Below are 20872 nucleotides of genomic sequence, written 5' to 3' on the forward strand. Positions count from 1 at the left end.
GGCAAGTTCTCCTTGCTCTATCCCCTTTGTAGTTTTAGGAGGGTGTGGTGAAAGAGGCACTGAGGTAGAGAAGACTGAATGCACAGGGGTCCCAAAGCTTGGAGAACAGTAAAAGGTAAAAACAGAAAATGGTAGAGGAATTGAAGGCTGGCACAAAGGTTGAAACAAGTCTAGACAATCTTTTGACATAAAGGTGATGGGCAACTGGACCCTAAGTCTCTGCTAACAAGATCTGCAGACTGCTAATAAGAGGCAGTCATGCCCGTGCTCGGAGTTCATGGTTTGCACCTGAGTAGTGGAAAATAGCTTTATATCTGGAGTAAGATTCAAAGACCGTCCCATTTTCTTCTTCTGGCTTCTTTGAATTCACTGTGCTGTCAAGAGATGCGCCTTCTTCTGGCATACACTGAATGCAGCTAAAATGCAGTTGTCAGCATACACAATCCCCCTTTGCATATATGCACACGTGCCTGCAGAGAATGTCTTTGAAACAGCACCCTGGAGTCTAAACCTGCAGATAGGAGGGGATAAAAAAAATATATTTTACTATTATTTTATGGAAGGAACCGGTCTTAAAACTTTCAAATCAGTGATAAATAGCAACAAGAAAATGTAAAAGAAAGTTGCAGTGGCTAAATGAGCACATACTCATTTGAGAATGGTAGGGCAGGAGACCTTGAAAAATTTTCCAATGTTCTCTCTGGTTAGAAGACTGTGGTATGATGTAGCCACAACTTCACTGATAGATTTAGCAAAGGATAGGAAACTTACAAATCAGGCATCCAAGGAGAGCCATCCTCCCATAACCATGAGTTGTTGGGTTTTCTGTGAGACAATCCCATCCAGAATGGGAAACTGGAATGGGCACTGGCTTTCTGGATTAATTCCTGTGGGAAAGAATGTTTCTAAGTTGATTGTAGAGTCAAGGTGGTGGTTTGAAATCTTCAAGTTGATTAGCACTCAGAACCTCACACTCTTTGTCCTTGTATCAGAACTGACTCTAACCTGACTGTCCTGTGGCCTTTCAGAGGCTGTAAATCTGAGAGGATATTTCCATCTTCCTCTGAGAGAGCTGCTGGTGGATTTGAACTTCCAGAGGGTGCGGCCTATGGGCTAGAAGCATAGGTCCACACAGACATGACCATTAAAGCCTTAGACTCTCAAAAATAAAAAAAACTGATTTTATCATCGTCTTGATGGTTTTACATTATGTTTACTGAGACCTAAAACACAGTGTACAACTTGTCCCTCCAAGGTCATGTACGTTAGTGCCAAGTCGAGTTAGAATTCAGGTACCTGGCTCTCAAGCAAATGCTTTCCTACCATGAGCCTAAACCAAATTTATTTCTCTATAAACCTGTAATTTACAGCCCAACACAAACCCATAAAAACTCACCAGATCGCCTACGCTATTAATTTTCAGCAACTGGGCATCCAAAGACAAACAGTTCTCTTGGCTTTTTTTCCAGTTAAATGAGCTAGAGGAAAAGAAGTAACAGTTTTCTCCAAGCCAGATCCACTGTTGGGGACAAGGACCTAGGAAATACAGAACATCCAGTCAGTAACACTTGGATAAGGGAAATCCTGTGAATCAAGTCTCTCCTCAATCCTTTCACGTCCATCTATCTCTTCTTGGTTATTATAACCAGACAGTAGACACTTAAGATGCTTCAAAGTACTTATTTCTCAATAGTTTATGGGAGGCAGGAGAGGAAGAAATTTGATTTTAAAAACAGACTTAACTACTCATTTACCATTTTCACTTACTCTTTAAAAAATGGACTTGATTAGAATGTAATATCTTAGCTCTTTTGTTATTGTTGGAATAATGTGAGAGTTCGGGAGTGGATGTTTAATAGACATTCTGACATTAAAAATTTCCATTTGCATAGTTTTAAACTTCAAGGCCTTTCATAATATGTTTTTGCTTTGATAGTACACCTTCTGCTTCTAGATATACCCAATATGGCAGCCACTAGCTGCATGCAAGAAGCCTCTGGGTGGTACAAATAGTTGAGTACTCGATAACTGACTGACTGAAAGGTTGGCAGTTTGAACTTTCCCAAGAGTTTCTCATAAAACAAGTCTGAGATCTAATTCCAAAATGTCATTCTTGAAAACATTAGGGAATAGTTCTATTCTGCATGCAAAGGGTTCCATAAGTTGAAATCAATAGCAAATATCAATAAAGATAAAGTTACATGTGACTCTTCAGCACTTGGAATGTGATTAGTTTACACTGAAATGTTCTATAGGTATTAAATATACTCCCAACTTTGAAATCTAAGTATGAAAGAATGTAAAATAAATCACTAATAATTTTATACTTAATACAATGTTAAAATGATATAATAAATATATTAAGTCAAATAAAACACACTATAGCAATTATTTCATGTTTCCTTTTCTTTTAGAAAGGTCTTTACAAAATTTAATATTTTATATGTGTGTCATGCTATATTTCCTTATCAGAGTGTCTTTATAGAAAAAAATCTATATTGACACTAAAATATGTTTCAATGAATTAATGAAAAGACATTTCCAGCACCAAAATTACCAAGGTGACCAACAAACCTAACTCATGTTTAGGCTATTAGGTAAAGATGTCGGTATTAGGTCTTGGACACTTGGTAGTATGTACCCTCTGTTTAATAGAAGAAAAATATTGTTTCTTCCCATAATAGTTTACAGTCATTAGAGGATCCCCATAAGCATTGGATTCATTTTTGGTTTATGCTTTAATCAACACTACAATATCAGAACCACCACTATCACTATTGTCATCACACCTCCACCACCATTGTCATATCCTTCATGTTTTGGCAACATTTAAAATCTCTTTAAGATGAAACACAGCCTTTAATATTCAGAATGGCAAAAGACAAAAATGAACCTGCTCTATCCTGTGACAATTTTACTGTCCCTGACACACCTACCCTCATTACCCTAATCACTGAGTCAATCCATCTCATGGATGGTCTCCCTTCCTTTCTCCATCCCTCCACCCTTCCAAGCATGATGTCCCTCTCCAAGGTCCCTCCTTGCAACATGCCCAAAGTATGTCATATGGAGCTTCAGAATCCTTGCCTCCATGGAGCAGGCTGGCTTCAACCTCTCCAGGACAAACAAACAAGTTTGTTCTCTGGGAAGTCAATGGTATATTCAAAACTCTTCTCTAGCACCACAGCTCAAAGACATCAATTCTCGTTCTATCATCCCTAGTAATTGTCTAGCTCTCTGATGCATAGCAACCAATTGGGTAGACTATGGTCTGGATCAGGCACACCTTAGTCTCCAGATTGATGTCTTTTCTCTTCAGTAGTCTGGAGATGTCCCTGACAGTTTACTATCCCAGTGCAATTCATGTCTTGATCTCCTGGCTGCTGGTACCAAGAGTGTTGATTATGAAGCCAAACAACCTTAAGCTGTTAACAATTTCAATCTCTTCATCCATTATGATGTTGACAATTGGCCCAGTGCTGAGAATCTTTGTTTTCTTGATGTTGAGCTTCAATCCATATTAAAGGCTGCAGTCCTTTATATTCTACAGCAAGCACTTTAGGTCCTTCTCAGTTTCAGCAAGCAGGGTTGTGTCATCTGCACAACACAAGTTGTTGATGAATCTTCCTCTGATCCTGATGACACATTCCTCCTCATACAGCCCAGCCTCCCAGATAATCTATTCTGAATATAGTTTGAAAGGTATAGAGACAGAATACATCCTTGGAGTACACCCTTCTTGAATTTCAACCATGCAATGTCTCCAAACAAAAATGAATAGATAAAAATCCTAGAGAAAGGCAATAGTTTAATTTCAATTTTCTTTGTAGAATAAAATCCTTACATACTAAATTTTACTGGATTTAAAAAACACTGTATGACAGTTGTGAGTAAAGATAGGTAAAATTCTGGGTGAAACTATGAAATAAAATATTCTTAATTTTTCTAGATCCATCTTACTATGTAAATGGAAAACAAAAGTTTTCATAGACTAAAGCAGCAATCCAGTCATTTTCCAAGTTTTGTCAAAACCTGAAAGACAGACCAAAATGTGATATTCAAATATTTACATTTAATGTTATGTTTGTTTTCCTTTTTAACAAGCACCAAATCACAATGTGCTGGACACTGTTGGAAGAATTTCAGCTATTTCACTGAGAGTAGCTTTGGTGGCCTAGTGGCAAGAAGCTGCACTGCAATCTCAAAGGTGCATGGTTCAAATTCACCAGATGCTCTGCTAGAGAAGGAGGGGCAATCTCCTCCTGTACAGTCAGATCCAATTTGACAGTACACACACACCAAAATAATAATTTTTTTAAAAAAAAAGATTTCACTCAACCCTTATAACTCAATGAAATAGGTTTAATTACATTTATCTGATATAATAATGCAGGTAAAAGGTGGGCAATCTCCTTCTGTGCAATTAACTGCTTCTGAAAACCCCCTGGAGGCTCAACTATGAGTTGATTCCAACTTGGTGGTACATGACAACAACATATATAATAATGGGTGGTCAAGTGTCAAGAAGCTGTGCTTCAATCCTAAAGGCACATGGTTCAAATCCACCAGATGCTCTGCAGGAGAAAGACAATTTTCTCCTCTGTGATTAACTGCTTCTGCAAGCCCACTAAAGAGTCAGCTATGGGTCAGTTTTGTTGATAGTATACAACAACAACAACATATTTATGTATACATCTATATATGTATGTGTATGTTCATATTACATGGCAGTTTAACGTAGCTCTTCTAATTTTAGACTTTGTAATATTTAGTCATTATACCACATTACTCAAGTCGGTGGGTTACAGTCATCTGATGAAATATCCTGAGGCTCCCAAGACATTTCGTACAGAATTTACTGAATTTTGGGGTATCTCTGAAATGTTTCATATTTAATAAGTCACTTTGGTCATGCTTTGTATGTTAAAGATCAACAATCACCACTTATCCTTGTACCAACTATCAAATGCCTTACCCTGAAAGATCCCATTTTAGTAACTGCATAATTTCAAATAAGCCACATTAGGCAACTTCTCAAAGTCTCTCCCTTCTCTTTCCTTATTGACACATTGAAAAATCACAGACTTGTTAATAAAAATTATAAAAGCTCAAAAAGCTCATTTTCATCAAGTTGAACCTACTTATAGCTGACCCTCAGTTGAATTTCTAAGGTTGTAATATACACTATTAGAGATTGCACACCTTTCTCTCTTGGAACTACTGGCCAATTTGAGTCATCAGAGAGGTTCAGATTTGGGGTTAAGAGAGCAAGCAACACCTTACTATGCCACTAGAGCTCCTGAAAAAAGATAAAGTGTGTCACAAACTTGAAGAAATTAGCATATTTTGCATATGTGTGCTTTTAAATTGTTATTACTTGATAATCTTTTACAAATTTGGTTGATGAAAGGTAAAAATTACACAGCAAGAGACATGTTGCTTATTACTTTTGATTGATTCACACTTCACATTTCCAGAAAATAGTTTTAAATTATTATGAAATAAGTTTAATCCCATACAACTGATAAGGAAAAAGAACATCACAGCCTTGCTTGTGAAATATACCAGTGATCAGTATGCAGACATTTCTGTTTGTATAAACTAGGGTTATGTAAGCCTTCTATCTCCACTGTTCTTAAAATGTGCTATGAAAAAGAATCTGCTATGATGGGTGTTCATTTATTTCTTTGTTAAATCCTTCCTTAAAGAGATTCATAGATGACACCAGCAATCAGATAATCAAAAGACAAATTGCATTGGGAAAGTCTGCTCTGTGTCTCCAAAGTGTTAAAGAGTAATGATGTCAGTCTAGAAAATAAGAGATGCTGATTCAGGTCATGGTCTTCACAATTACTTGCTATGATTCAGAGGAGCTGGACACTGACTAAGGATGACAGAAGAAGAATCAATGCCTTTGAGTTGTGGTACCAGAAAAGAGTACTGAACATACCATGGACCACCAAGAGAACAAACACGTCTGTATTGGAGAGGGTGAAATCATGTTTCTCCTTGGAGGCAAGGATTTTGAAGCTCTAGCTCACAAACTTTGGGCATATGGTCAGGAGAGATCAATTCATGGAGAAGGATATCATACTTGGAAGGGTAAAGGGAAAGTGCAGGAGAGGAAAATCCCAGATGAGATGGACTAACACAGTAACTGGGATAATGGGGATAGATATGTTAGAGTTGGTGAAATCAACTCAGGATAGGGCAGCATTCAGAGCTATTGTACATAGGGTCTCTATGAGTTACAGTGAGTTGATGGCACATAACAACAACCACAATAAACTGAAAAGTCATGTTTGCTTAAAAAATTTAAATGACTTAATTAATGTTGAGTATATGTATAAACCACAAAACTTTGTATAACTTTTCATTCTACGGCAGTGATTTAAAAAGTGTGCTTCAGGTTCAGTTAAGGCAATGGAGGTAGGTTGGCTGGGAAATACTGGCTATGCAGGTGCTTCAGTGTAGGTGACAGTGTGATAGACTCAAGAATTCACTTCATATGAGAAGAGTTGATCTGAATTGTCTGAATGAGCTCAAAGTCTGAGATCCAGAAATAAATGTTAGCATTTCTTTTGAAGGAAGTGATGATATTAAATCTGACATTATTTCAGAATTTTTAGAAATTATTTAATCCCTTAGTGTGTAATTTTAGCCATAGGCAAAGTTAAAGACTACATTATAGAACTATGTCCTGCTTGAGTCATTTTCGTAGCTACATTGCTTCTCTGGACTTGAGTAGATGTCCTACTCTCAGCATTAATAATTGCCTTTAGGAAGCTGAGAATTCTCCATTCTCATTAGTCTCAAATATTTAATATCTTTTAGAGAAAATTGTATACTACTACTTCATAGATGTTCTTTATTTCATTAATACATCGAAGAACTTGTTACTGTTATGTGTCAAGTCAACTACCATTCATAGTGACCCTATGCACAAAAGCTCTGAACCCTGCCCTATCCTGAGCCAATCCCACTGTTTCTGACTCATATCCCCTCTTAATCTCAGTTACTGTGACAATCCACTAATCCAGGGTTTTACCCTCAAGTGCTGTCCCTCTAATCTTCATAGTATGATATTCTTCTCCAAGGACTGGTCCCTCCTAGCAACATGAGCAAAGTATGTAAGACAGAGCCTCAAAATTCTTTCCTCCAAAGACTAGCCTGACTTCACCTTGTCCAGAACAGATCTGCTAGTTCTTTTGGCTGTCCATGGTATGTTCAATACTCTTCTCCAGCACCATAACTAAAAGGTATCAATTCTTATGTCATCTTTGATTATTGTCTAGCTTTCTGATTCATAACAAGTAATTGTGAAGACCATGGTCTGGATTAAGTGCACTTTAATCCCTAGCCTGATATCATTGTTCTTTAGTATTCTGGAAAATATTCAGACTTTCCTAATACAATTCATCTTTTGATTTCCTGACAGCTGGTGCCAAGAGAGTTAACTGTTGAACCAAGCAAACTGAAATTAACAATCTCAATCTCTTCTCTATCTATCATGGGTTTGCCTACTGGCCCTGTGCGGAGAATCTTCGTTTTCCTAATGCTGAGCTTCAATCCATGTTGCAGACTAATTCTTGAAATAATTTAGATGCTTGCTCTTAAATAATCAGAAGTAAAAAGAGTTTGTGAAGTAATTTTGTAAAATTTTCACTTAAAAAAATAAATATTTGAGACTGAAGAATATGGAGAATTCTCTGCTTCCTAAAGGCAATTATTAGTATTGAGAGTAAGACATCTATACAAATACTCCAAGGAAGCAAGGTAGCTCTGAAAATGACTCAAGCAGAACATAGTTCTATAATGTACTCTTTCACTTTGCCTATGGCTAAAATTACACACTAAGGGATTAAATAGTTTGTAAAAATTCTGAAATAATGTCAGATTTAATATCATCACTTTCTTCTAAAGAATTGCTAATATTTCTTTCTGGATCCCAGAATTTGTGTTCATTCAGACAATCTGGATCAACTCAACTCTTCTCACATAAAGTGAATTCTTGAGTCCATCACATTGTCATCTACTCTGAAAGATCTGCTGAGCCAGTCTTTCCCAGCCAACCTACCTCCATTGCCTTAATATAACCTGAAGCACTTTTGATATCACTGTCACAGAGTGAAGCAAAGGACAGAAGGAGTTCTACAGACAAAAGATATACCTTAGGAAAAGAAACCCAAGAATTAAAATATGTTAGAACAGAAAGAAATAAAGATCTATAATAGCCGGTGTGTGGATAGAAAAGTTCTTCCATAAAACAATTTTAAAATGAGAATTTGAAAAGATGGGATTCTTGTGAAGAAAGAAAACATATATAACCTATCTCGGAGATGTGGGTTAATGTACGGTGGAATGGATCATACAGAAATAGAGCATTTATGGCATACAATATAATGAGTGAATAATAATACATATATTAATATGTCAATATTGTGCCTCAAAACTTTTCTTGAAAAGGGGAGTTAAGACTAAAAGGAAATTTCCACTATCTTCCCCTTGTACCTGAAAAATTTGCTGCTTTCTTCAGAGCTTCTTGGAGATTCATTTTCTCAAGTTGAAGTTCCATTTGCTTTTTAGATTTCTCATCCAGCGTCTCAGAAAGTGTTTTTATAATTTCCTTGAGTTCCTTTTGTGACTCCTGGGAAGCTTCTTGGGCCTGCTGTTGGGCTAGCATCTGACCCTCCAGTTTGTTTTCCTGCTGAGTGAGGTTTGCTTGTTGTTGCTTTAGAAGAGCAGACACCTGGGATACTAAAGCACAGATGAGAACATAACCGAGTTTTTTTATTTTGATAACACATCAGTTGCTTGGAAGTTAGCTTTAATTTAACCAGAAATCTAGATTTGTGAGTCATTAAATATTCTATCAAAGTAGGTGGTGGTGGTGGTGGATTTATACCAATGACTATGGCAAATTCATATAATTTATAAGCATTTAAATGTAAAACAATGAAAGAATCTTTTCTTTTACTTTCCCATAAAAAAAAAAATAAAATAAATAAATAAATAAATTACCGGAATTTTACTTTTTATTGAAAGTTACACACAAGTTAAAAGCAATAGCAACCTAAGTGCTCCATAAAATATAGACAATCTAAAAGTCAGATGCCAAAAGAAAAATAAAATAGTTATTGCTAACCAGACTCAGTGTCTATTACTAAGACTTGTCATTAGTGATTTTGCCCCACAGTGTCTTGAGTCCTCTGCTATTTCTCTTGTAGTTCTGTCTACAATTCCAGACTTCCTAATTTTATGTAAAAGTTGTAACACCCCAGTTTCAAGACATTCACCCACACAGAATTTTAAGAATCAAAACAACTTTCTTCTTTTTTTGCCACAGCAGATTTTAGGAAGGGTGGAGACAAGGATTATGAAATCAGGCAGACATCACATGTTTTGGGGCCAAATATCTCTGTTTGATAAGTGCCATGGTTCAGAACAAAGTAGGTTCTTGACTTGAAGGCTACCCATCATACTGTAAAGTGATCCAAGCCTCAGAGCAACCCTATTCCAGTTAACACCCCTGAGGCTCAGCCATTTCTCCAAATCATCAGGCTTTAAAGGCTCATCATGTTTACATATTTTTTAAAAAACAAGGAATTGTGTGACATTGAACAATGTTTTAAGACGGTAAGTCCTTTAACTATCATTGAACCTGGAGATGGAAAAGAATGCTCAACAACCTAAATACACCAGCAGAGGAGAAGAGTGATGGGCATCATTTCTTCTCATTCTCATCTCTTCCATTTCCTCCTTCCCTCTAAATGTCCCCTCTTTTTCAAATGGCCATATTATAAATTGGAACATTTTGCATTACATGTTTCACTTTTTTAGTAACGTTGTGTCTGGGTTCTTTATTTTAAATTGTGTTTAAACCTAATGAGGTTTATTTTAATTTTAGGTTTCTCAGATGATCTTGTAAATTGGTAGCTTCAAATGATACTTTCCTACCATACTGCCATTTACAATCTCCTTGCCTCTAGTCACTTGAGAAATAAGAACCTTGTACCAATTCATTTTCCCACTCATTCTAAAAGTATTTTGTCTAAAGTGTATCAAATCAAGGCCATTTGTTGTTATTATAAAATGAATTTATGTACAATGTTTTAAGCCCTTCCACTTCCCCCATTTCTCTGTGTCAGCACTTACATTGTTTTGCCAGCATTACAATGGCCACCACTAATCCCAGGCAAAGGATTCCAAGAGTCACAGTAGCAGCGTACCACCAGGGAGAAGAAAGAAAATGAGTACCTAGAGTGACAGGAAAAGAATCAGGAGAGTAAAGGATAGCAACAAGAATTTCGATAGCCAAGCAATACTTTGGATACTGTCTTCCTTACCTTCACACCTCCCGTTGGTTCTTTAAAGAATGTATTATTCATATTGACATGTGAAAAACATGGAAAGCTGATAATTAAGTAATTTTCCTTTGATCACATATACATCCAATAAATGTAAAGGCTAAAATGTAAAATTTCATACATAATCCTAAATATCTGTATAAATGTTGTTGCTGCTATTATGTGCCATCAAGTCAGAACTGACTCATAGCTAATTTTCTAGCAGGTTTTCAGTGGCAACAAATCACAGAAGAAGTGATTGCCCATTTTCTTCTGCAGAGAAACTGGTGGATTCGAACCACTTGCCTTTGCATTGATGATGCAACTCCTTACTTTGTGATGTAGTGGCAAGAAGCTACGCTGTAAACCTGAAGCCAAACGGTTTAAGTCCACTCTCTACTCCGTGGGAGAAGGATGGGCAGTCTCCTCCCATGTGAGCAACTGCTTCTGAAAACCCACTGGAGAGTACAAAGGTAGGGAATGTAATTTCTTCATCAGTGTCTATGTGCACATTCATTTGAAGGTATATGCATAAGACATGTACAAGCACACATATGTGTTATGTTGCTGTTGTGTACCGTAGAGTTAGAATCGACCCATAGCTGACCCTCTGGCAGGTTTCAGAGGCAGCTAATGACATGGGAGGAGGTTACCCATCAGTAATTAATGTCAAACAAAACTTAGTTAATAAGCAAAGATTGTCTCAAAAAATTCAGCACACAATTTTATACTAGCTGATATCCTAATAAAATTATATCTTAGAGCTTTTTAAATAGAGTGAAACTTTGATATTTCTTGACTTATTTTACATCATTTTTTATATTTATACAATTGGCAGCATCAGGATGGATGGTGAAGAGATTGAGATTGTTAACAACTTTAGTTTGCTTGGCTCCACAGTCAACACTCTTGGCACCAGCAGCCAGGAAATTAAAAGACGTATTGCGATGAAAAAGTCGGCTGTTAGGAACCTCTCCAAAGTACTGAAGAGCAATGGTGTCACTCTGGAGACTGAGGTACATCTGATACAGGCCATGATCTTCGCAATCACTTGTTATTTGTCAGAGAGTTAGACAGTGACTAGGGAGGGTAGAGGGAGAATTGATGCCTTTGAGCTGTGGTGCTGGAGTAGAGTATTGAATGTATCATGAACTGCCAAGAAAACAAACACATTCATCCTGGAGAGGGTTAAAAAATCAGGCTGCTCCTTGGTGACAAGGATTCTGAGGCTTTGTCTGACATACTTTGGACATGATGTAAGGAGGGACAGGTCCTTGGAGAGGGACATCATGCTTGGGAGGGTGGAGGGACAGCACAGGAGAGGAAGACCCTCTATGAGATGGATTGATTCAGTGACTGGGGTAATTGGGATGGGTGTGTCAGAGACAGTGAGATTGGCACAAGATAGAGCAAGGTTTAGGGCTGTTGTACATAGGGTTGTTTTGAGTTGACTTGACAGCATATAAAAACAACAACTAATATGGTTTTGTTGAAAAAAAGACACTATTGTGATAAAAGCAGATAAAACTATGCAAGTAACAGATAAATGACTATCTAAATTTGTTATCTGCTTTACAGCATCTGAAAACAGGCTGGAGAGTCAGATTTGAGTCAGTTCCTACTCAACAACAATGCATTAACATTTGTCAGGATTGATGGTGGTTTGCACCTACAAGGTACTCCAGTGGATAAGGATGTTGCAGTCTGCTTCTATAAAGATTCACAACCTTGAAAACACTATGGAGCAGTTAAACTCCATCCTATGGATTCACTATGGAGTCTACTCAACTTCACTGGGTCACTTATATGTTTTATCATTAACAGGGGAGCCCTGGTGGCCTAGTGGGTAAGGAATTTCACTGCCAACCCAAAGAAACTTCATTTGAATCCACCAGCTTCTCCATAGGAGAAGGATGGACAGTCTCCTTACTTGTACTTTGTTGTTGTTTGCCCTCTAGTCAGAGACCACTCATAGCTGATCCTCCAGAAGGTTTTCAGAGACAGTTAATTACATGGGAGATTTTTCATCCTTCTCCCACAGAGCCTCTGATGGATTCAAACTCATGCCTTTGGAATTGCAGCATAGCGTCTTGACAGTAGGCTACGAGACAATCCCCTTCTGAAAATTTACTGGAGGGTCAGCTCTGAGTTGGTTCTGACTCAACACAATACTAAAAAAACCACAAAGAGCATGTGTATCACTGGCTGAACAGGAAAATGTCATACACAATGTATTTGGACTCATTTCCTTGTGAGGTAAGCAAAGAAGGTGCTGATGGCAAATCAGGAGCTGTGCATCCAAACCCAAGGCATCTGGTCAAATCCCATGAGAGGATGATGGCAATCTCCTCTGTGATTTACTGCCTCTGAAAATCTACTGGAGGGTATATGGGTCAGTTCTAACTCAAACAGCATATAACAACAATAACAACGTGCAAGCAGGTAAAATGAAAAGTTCAGTGGCTTGCCTAAAATCATCTAGTTGCTAAGGCCCATGTTAGCTTCTTTTACCCAACTGTCAGTAGCTACATAACTTGGTACATTACATCACAAAATTTACAGTGTGACTGTGTTATAATTCAAATCAATAAAAGGCCAAATGTGTTTACAGATTTTTTTCATAGTTCTGGTGGCCTAGTGGCAAGACACTGAAATGCAATCCCAAACGCATGCAGTTCGAATCCACCAGCTACTCTGTAGGAGACAATGGGCAATCTCCAATGCAATTAGCTGCCTTTGACAACCCATGAGAGGATCAGCTATGGGTCAGTTTTGACTCAATGGTACACAACAACAACAAATGTCAAAAAACATTATGAGTGTATCATACTACAAATGATAGAAACTAAAGAGAAGTTTTTTTCAGGAGGAATACGTTTCATTTGCTAAATCTAAGAATAATAATAGCCTAGTGTGTGGCAAGTAGGCAGAGAAGAAGCAGGAGATAGTCGTGTTTCTTGCAAATAATTGCGTAATCCTTGCCTCAAAAGCAGATATACCTGTATTAATCTTTGAAGTAACAATTTCCTTCTTCTAAGTATTCACTGCATATTATAGAATATCAAGTATGCCCATTACATTTATGAAATTTTTGAATTTTTAGAAGAATATCACAAGAACTGTACTGTACAGGAAATGTCTAAAATTCCTTTAAACAAATTGCTGGCATAACTCCTCTATCTTCTCTTAAGTTTTTCTCTTTTTTATCAGAATAGATACACAATAATATGCAATTTATCCACATTGCTTGTGGAGTTTGGATTATGGATTTACATTTAACACTTCAAGTTACTATATATGCTAAATAAATTCTATTTTTAAAATAAGAAATATACAAGCTAATAAATTTTGCTAAGCCCTGCTGATTTTCAATTGTTTTAGACAATTCAGAAGATGTTTTAGGGGTTTTTTAATGACTTGAGAACACTATTATGAAAATTATTATTGTATACAAGGGATGGATTCATAGAGAGTTACTGTGAAGATTTAGAAAGATAATACACATAAAATGAATAGCATAGGACATTTAAAAATAAAAATCTATTAACTTTGAGTGGCCCTACAGGAAAGATTTTTAACAACTGTAAATTTTACAGAAGCAGACTTCTACATCTTGTGCTTACAAAGTTTCTGGTGAGTTTGCCCTACAAACCTTTTAGTTTTTGGTTAAGCACATAAGCACTGTGCTACCAGGCCTCCTTAACATAGAACATAGTCTATAGTAAATGCTCAACAAAAGTTAGTTATTGCCATCATAATATTATCAAATTTTACTAATTTTAAGTAAATATTATTTTCCACCTCATAATATCTTCCATCCTATAGTCTTCAGGTTTTCTAATTACATTCTTGAAAGAATTTATCTTTTTTTGTTAGAAATGGGGTTCAGTTTCTACAGGAATTTTTGTACTGCACATACCTCTGTCTTTCCTTCCATTTAGCTTCTGATCAGACTGGTGTTTCACAGTCTTGTTACTAAAGTCTTCGTAAGTCATTTCCAAACTCATGTCAAAAAGGAGAATGTGCAGTTGTCCAAATCTTCAACAGGCTAGAAATGTGCAATGTGAACTTCTGCTGCTGTGTTTAAAAAGCTACTGTTATCTATTAGAAGAATGACTCAATCACTCGTAGGAGGAAGGGGAGGATTTGCTTCACACGGAAAGTAGGCTGACGCAAATTCTAGAGTTATGTCTGTTGCAGGTAGGGAAAGTGATGTTGGTGAATGTTTAAAGACATTTCAAGAAGTAATTTATAAAAGCGAATACTTTTCATGTGTATTAGAAGAACAGCCTTCCATACACTCTTTAGATAAAAACAGTGATTCTAGGAGTGTAAATCACACTGAAATATGTGGAAGATTTTGCATGTGGATCAAATTATTAGTGCTTGCATGTTTGTTTATTTCTGTGTAGAAGATTGTCTTTATAGGTTTTCCTTTATAAATCATAAGGTCTCCTTTTATATTTTAACTGTTAATCAACAACTCAGAGCTAGTTAGCAGCTAGCTCTGTTGGCCTATTGGCAAGAAGTTGCACTACAATCCTAAAATCACATGGTTCAAGGCCATGAGTTGCTCCGTGAGAGAAGGATGGGCAATCTCCTATTGTGCAAGTAATTGCCGCTGAAAACTGTGAGTCTGATTTATTCTCCTTGAATTACTGTTGGATTTGTTTGTTTTTGTTTGTTTTTTGGTTGGGGTTTTTGGTTTTTTTTTTAATCTAAAGAGTGAATGGAGGGTCAGCTATGGGTCGGTTCCAACTCTATGGTACACAACAACAACCAGCAATGAGCTTTGGAAATTAGGGTGGATCAACTGTAGCATTCATCTACAACCATGAGGCTCTGAGTAAAATTTAATTGTGAATACAATCACTAAGTGTTCAGCTTCTGAAGATGGATTCCAACCCAAAGTGATCCTATAGAACCAGACAGAATTGTCCCATGGAGCTCCGAAAGCTGTACTGCTCATAGAAGCCTATTTCCACATCTTTCCCCAAAGAATAACTAGTGGTTTTGATCTCCTGAACTTTCAGTTCGTCAGTGAGTACTTAATAATCACTATTCCACCATCAGGACCCATGAGTATAATACAGTCTAAGAAATCATTTCAGTTCTGCTCTGCCTCTGGAGAGACTATGAATCAGAATTGATGCAGCACAAAATAACATATCATATAGGAGCAGTGTAACACAACAGCAGAGATCTCTTTGGAGCCAGAGATAGTTAGCTATAATGGACTTCTCCAGAATACTGACTAGCAACGATGTCAGTCTAGAGATCAAGTTGCATCTGATCCAGGTCACGGTGTTCACAATTAGTTGCTAGGCATCAGCAATCTGGATAATGATGAGGGATGATAGAAGAAGAAATGATACCTTTGAGCTGTGGTCCTGGATGGAGAATAGTGTGAAATGTATCATGGACAATTAGAAGAACAAACTGGTTCATCCTGGAGAGGGTGAAAGCAGGCTGCTCCTTGGAGGACCAGACTCTGAAGCTCTGCCTGACATAATTTGGGCATGTTGCAAGGAGGGACCAGTCCTTGGAAAGGGACATCATGCTTGGGAGGGTGGAGGGACAGCACAAGAGAGAAAGATCCTGAATGAGATTGATTGACTCAGTGACTAGGGTAATGAGGGCAGGTGTGTCAAAGACACTAAGGTTGGCTCAGGATAGAGCAGGGCTCAGAGCTGTTGTACTGAGTCACTATGAGTCACAAGTGACTCGAAGTCACATCACAACAACAATATTCCTTTAGTCTTTCCTGGGAAATCACTTGCCATTCTAGACCCTTGTCTGTATATTGGAGATAGTATCTAGTTAACAATGATGCTGTTGGGATTCAAATAAGAGGCCTCGTGTGAAATGATAAACATCATATATACAATCTAAGAAAACCTCAATGAATGATAGCTATTACTATCAGTCAGAAATATTCATCACATCTACCACTTTCCAGAAAAAAACCATGCTTCTCCATTAAAACCATCATTAATTTGAAACACAAAAACTCTCTTATAAGTATATAGATATGAATTCAGTAATTAAATCCCCACTTATTTTGCATTTACAGCCATTACAAGCCCAAAACTAGTGTGGGGGAGAAAGTCACAGAAGTTGTTTTGTTAGTTTTAATCTTAAAATGTTAGAGATACCTTTTAAAGTTTTGTGGGTTTTTTTTGTTTTGTTTGGTTTGATTTTTTTGTTGTTGTTGTTGTTGTTTAGCAAATAACATACCCTCTAACATTTTCTTTAAGCTGTTGTGGTTGTTGTTAGCTTCCATAGAGTCAGCTATGACTGATAGCAACTCTAAGAATAGAGGATCAAAACTTTACCCTACCCTATGCCATCCTCACAATCATAAAATGCTTCGAAATATTAAAGGGAAATTAAGCCGAGAGGAGGACTGCATAAGGGATGGGGGAAGTAAATCTAGGCAAAATAAACCAAGGAGCACTGGTGGGGAAGTTGTTAAGTGCTTGACTGCTAACCAAATGTTCAGAGGTTCAACTACACAAATCTTTGCCCCTTATAGGAAAAAACGTAACCACCTGCTTTAGTAAAAAATACAATATTTGGAAACCCAGTTGTGCAGTTAAGGTCATTGTACATTCGGTGAGAAGTTATTGACAGTCTCAGCAGGATTCCACTTCTCTCTTCTTCCCTGTGTTTTTTTTAATTCCGTATTTCTGTGAAAAGTACCTAAAACCAAGTTGAAAATAGTCTGATATTTAAATGTTTTCTTAATCACATAGTTTATAATCTACCCTCTCACAGATCCCTTCCCCTGAAAAAGTTACAAATAGCTTTCTCAGGCCAGTGTTGATTATTGTATCACTCAAGTCCTGTCCCGATTTCTTTGACACAAGAAATCATGCATTCACCAATATCACTTTTACAAAAATGCTATTGTTCTCTGCAGTGACTCACTTTGGATAGGATACATTCTGTAACAGATTAAGAAGAAACCTTTATGTACATTTGTTAATGTGAAATGTAAAAAGCATATATTTCATGTTAGTATTTTACATCCTGGTAAATTTTTCAGATTGCTTTAAGAATAAATAAAAGCTTAGATTTGACTCCGTAGTTAAAACATAGAGACTTGCACTAAGCAAAAAACAAAGCCCCTGCTCAATCACGTGAATATTATGTAAAGAGTAAGTTAACAATGAGTAAGCCAGTTAATAATGCGTGAGTTTCTTAAATAAATAAGTAAAGAGTAAATAAGTAAATAAAGAGTAAGCCAGTTAATAATGCATGAGTTTCCTAGCTATGAAGACATCACTTGTATATATAGAATTTTAAAGCTACCAAGAAAACATGCTTTAGTTCCTTCAATTTGAGAAAATAGCAATGAATTTCAAGAAGTTTAAGAGGTTTACTATCTTTTCCCTTATCCCTGTCTTACAGAAATATTAAAAAGGTAGTCTGAATCCTTTTCAAAAGGATTCAGTAAGAGACATGTTTTTGTTCTTGTGTGTCATGGAATCTAAGATGACTATAGTCAACCCACCAGCGGTATTCAGAGGCTGCAAATCGCAGCCCTTCTACAAGGAGTCACTACTAGTCGATTCAAACAACTTGACTTGGTGTTTCCAGTGCAACTTGTGATGGAAGCCTAAAAGTTGGCTTTAAAAAAAAAGTATTTCTTTTTAGTTAGCTGCCTCTGGTCTCCAGCTGCTTTAATTGCAGACACCTGTTCTTGCAAATCACCAACAGCTGTGGGACTGGGATAAGTGAAAGAGTGCTGCTTACACTGAGCAACAAGACGTGAAGCAAGCAAGGCTTGTGGCAGAAAGACATTGGTGAGAGCAAGACTTTCGTGATGGAGAGACTGTGGCATTGCTGTGCACAAATGGTGGGAAGGTGTGACCTGAGGCTTCTTGCATTTGTACTTACCACAGTTAAAGGTTTGAGTGTTCTTGCCGGATGTTTGAAGTAGAAGTTGACTTATAACTGCTCTGAGGCAAAGCTTGCTGGATGATTTGGTTACGACTACTCTGAAGCAAACCTTGCTGGAGGATTTGGATTTACTGCTGAACTGAAACTGGAGCCTAGAGTCATTAATCAATTGTGCCTTAGAACTGTTGAGCTAAATCATAGACTTGAGGTTGCATCAGTATTCTTTGCTTCCTCACTCTTCAACTACCTTCCCTAATAAACCCCATTGTTGGTACTGTAACTGAGTCTGTGTGTCAGAAATAAACAAACGAACCTCTTGTGCTGATGGGACTCTACAGGAAACATGGGGCTGGGCTCTTTGTCTGCTTCCTGTTCTCAGCAGTGAGGGGCTGTGTTGTTCTCACTCCCTCTGGAGCTTTCAGAAAGATATTCATGACCCTTTGCAGGATTATAATGAGATTATTGTCCCCTACCTAAACTACCTGCCCTTCTCAAACATTCCCCCACTGCATACATTCCTGTTTTCTCACTTGAGTCCTCTGACTTCTCTCATCATTCGCCATTTGCTAGCTTTAATAAAGATTGAGCTTGTTGTTGTTATGTGCCGTCGAGTCGCCTGCGACTCCTTTTGTTATGTCCATTTTCTCCTCTTTAGACAAACTCCTTTAGGAGGACAAAAGCAAAAGATTTAGTTCCTAGAATATTTTAAAGTACAATGCAATGCAGGCAATAATGCAGTGTGACCTTTAAAAGTTTTCTTCACTTTTCTCAAACCAGATCATATTAATGGGCCACATATTTATTAGGTTTGGAAGCTTGATGAATCAGTCTTCTACATGATTTGTTTCTTCAGTGCTGACATTTTTACCTTTCTCCATTCAAGCCTAACAGAAACAAATGTATTATTTTGTTTTTAAAGTCCCATGAAGATGGTTTCTACAACTCTTGAATGGTGTACTGGTAGAGTGGTTCCCGTTATCCCCACCTCCTATTGTACAAATTCTTATATAATACCCTTCCCTTAGTGTGGACAAGACCTATAACTTGTTTGGACCAGTAGAATGTGGGGGAAATGATGAAATGTATGTACACATGTATATATTAAACAAAGGTATAATGTTCTTTCTAGCATCTATTATCTCCCTCTATCTCTTGCTTTCCTTAAAGAGATAAGTTGTCATAGAGTCTACAGGCAAAAAGAAATTAATTTTGTCAACAAGATGAAGTAGGTTAGAAATGGATCCTCCTTCAGTCAAGCTTTCAAATGAGAGCACAGTGTAGTAGATGCATTGATTGTTGTCTAAGCAAACATGCTAAATAAGTCATCACAAGGCTCAAAGAAGCTGAGATAGTACATACACGTTATCTTCCTGAGTATTTACAAAGTTTCTGGTAATTTCTTATATAGAAGGTCAAGACTATGATCTTCAATAGGGATTAAAGCTCACCAGCACTAAAACAAAGATTCTCACCACTGGGTCGATTACAACACCATTATGGATGGAGAAGAGATTGAGATAGTTAGCAATTTCAGCTTGCTCAGGTACATAATCAAAAATTCTTGACATCAGCAGCCAGGAAATCAAAAGATTAATTGGATTAGGAAATTCTGCTGTCAGAGACCTCTCTAGAGTGCCAATAGGCAAAGATGTAAGTCTAGAGACTAAGGTGTTCCTGATTTAGTTGCTGTTCTTCATAATTGCTTGCTATGTAGCAGAGAGAGACAAAGAATATGGATGACAAATGAGGATTGATGCCTTTGAGCTGTGGTGCTTGAGAAGAGTATTGGACATTCCATGGACTTCCAAAAGAACTAACAGATATGTCCCAGAGAGAGTGAAACCAAATTTTTTTCTGGATGCAAAGATATTGAAGGATCTTGAAGGATCTCACAGTCTTTGGACATGTTATCAGGAGGAACCATTCCTTGGAGAAAGGGTGGAGAGTCAACACAGAAGTGGAAGACCCTGGATGAAATGGAGTGATACAGTGATTGGGGTAATAGGAACAAGTGTGTCAGAAACAGATTGATTCAGGATAAGACAGGGTTACAGGCTATTGTCCATAGGGTCATCACGAGTTGCCCATGACTCAACAGTACATAACAACAACAACAACATGGAAAACTAGTGTGTCTTTTGATAAACTTAATACTTTTGTATTGTGTAACTTCCGTTAGATATAATCCTCTCATTTCAGTTTCAGTGTCTCTGCATATGTCACTCACAATCTGTGTTGCCACCTTGCCTCATAAGAGGCATTTTCTAGTGGCACTCTTAGTGATTGCAGAATGACTTCTATCATTTTATGTATTTTGAAAGCTATCAATATGTCTCACCCTGCTCACTCAATTCTTAATAGCTGGAGCTTATAGCTTCAGAGTAATAATTGTGGCCTGTATTCTACTGAGGAACAGAGAGAAAGGTAATTCAAGACAGGTCATTTAACATAGGCAAGGTCAAAATGAGGGTAATCAAAGGAATAAGAAGTATGAAATTCTTTAGTCTCATGTATTTTATCTGTTGTATAACAAGTCCCTGAAGCTATAGGTGAAAAGGCCTGTGTACAGGCACCTTCCATTGGTTCCACTCCAGGTCTTTAACAGCCTAGGTAGAAGTTAA

General features: G+C 37.3%; 1 protein-coding gene across 1 annotated transcript; it reads right to left on the reverse strand.

Annotated features, from left to right (window-relative positions):
• Positions 1–366: 366 nt before the first annotated feature.
• On the reverse strand, positions 367–14353 carry OLR1 (oxidized low density lipoprotein (lectin-like) receptor 1). The gene is made up of 6 exons (XM_006888405.1): positions 14266–14353; positions 10156–10257; positions 8512–8757; positions 1397–1536; positions 772–887; positions 367–511 (listed from the first exon to the last, which is right to left on the reverse strand). Exons 1-6 carry the CDS (start codon positions 14351–14353, stop codon positions 367–369), a joined length of 837 nt encoding a protein of 278 aa, XP_006888467.1.
• Positions 14354–20872: the final 6519 nt, after the last annotated feature.

This window comes from Elephantulus edwardii, unplaced genomic scaffold (assembly GCF_000299155.1).
Source record: "Elephantulus edwardii isolate Elephantulus edwardi_28Jun2011 unplaced genomic scaffold, EleEdw1.0 scaffold00067, whole genome shotgun sequence".
Classification (NCBI taxonomy): Eukaryota; Metazoa; Chordata; class Mammalia; order Macroscelidea; family Macroscelididae; genus Elephantulus; species Elephantulus edwardii.

Bases quoted from the DNA above. Each gene is read 5' to 3' on its own strand.
- OLR1 (XM_006888405.1), bottom strand. From the start codon at position 14,353: ATGAGTTTGGAAATGACTTACGAAGACTTTAGTAACAAGACTGTGAAA. The intron at 10,258-14,265 runs GTATGTGCAGTA...CTGTCACTCTAG, and splicing joins AAATGGAAGGAAAGACAGAG to GTACTCATTTTCTTTCTTCT. The intron at 512-771 runs GTAAGTTTCCTA...TCCTATCTGCAG, and splicing joins TCTCCTTGGATGCCTGATTT to GTTTAGACTCCAGGGTGCTG.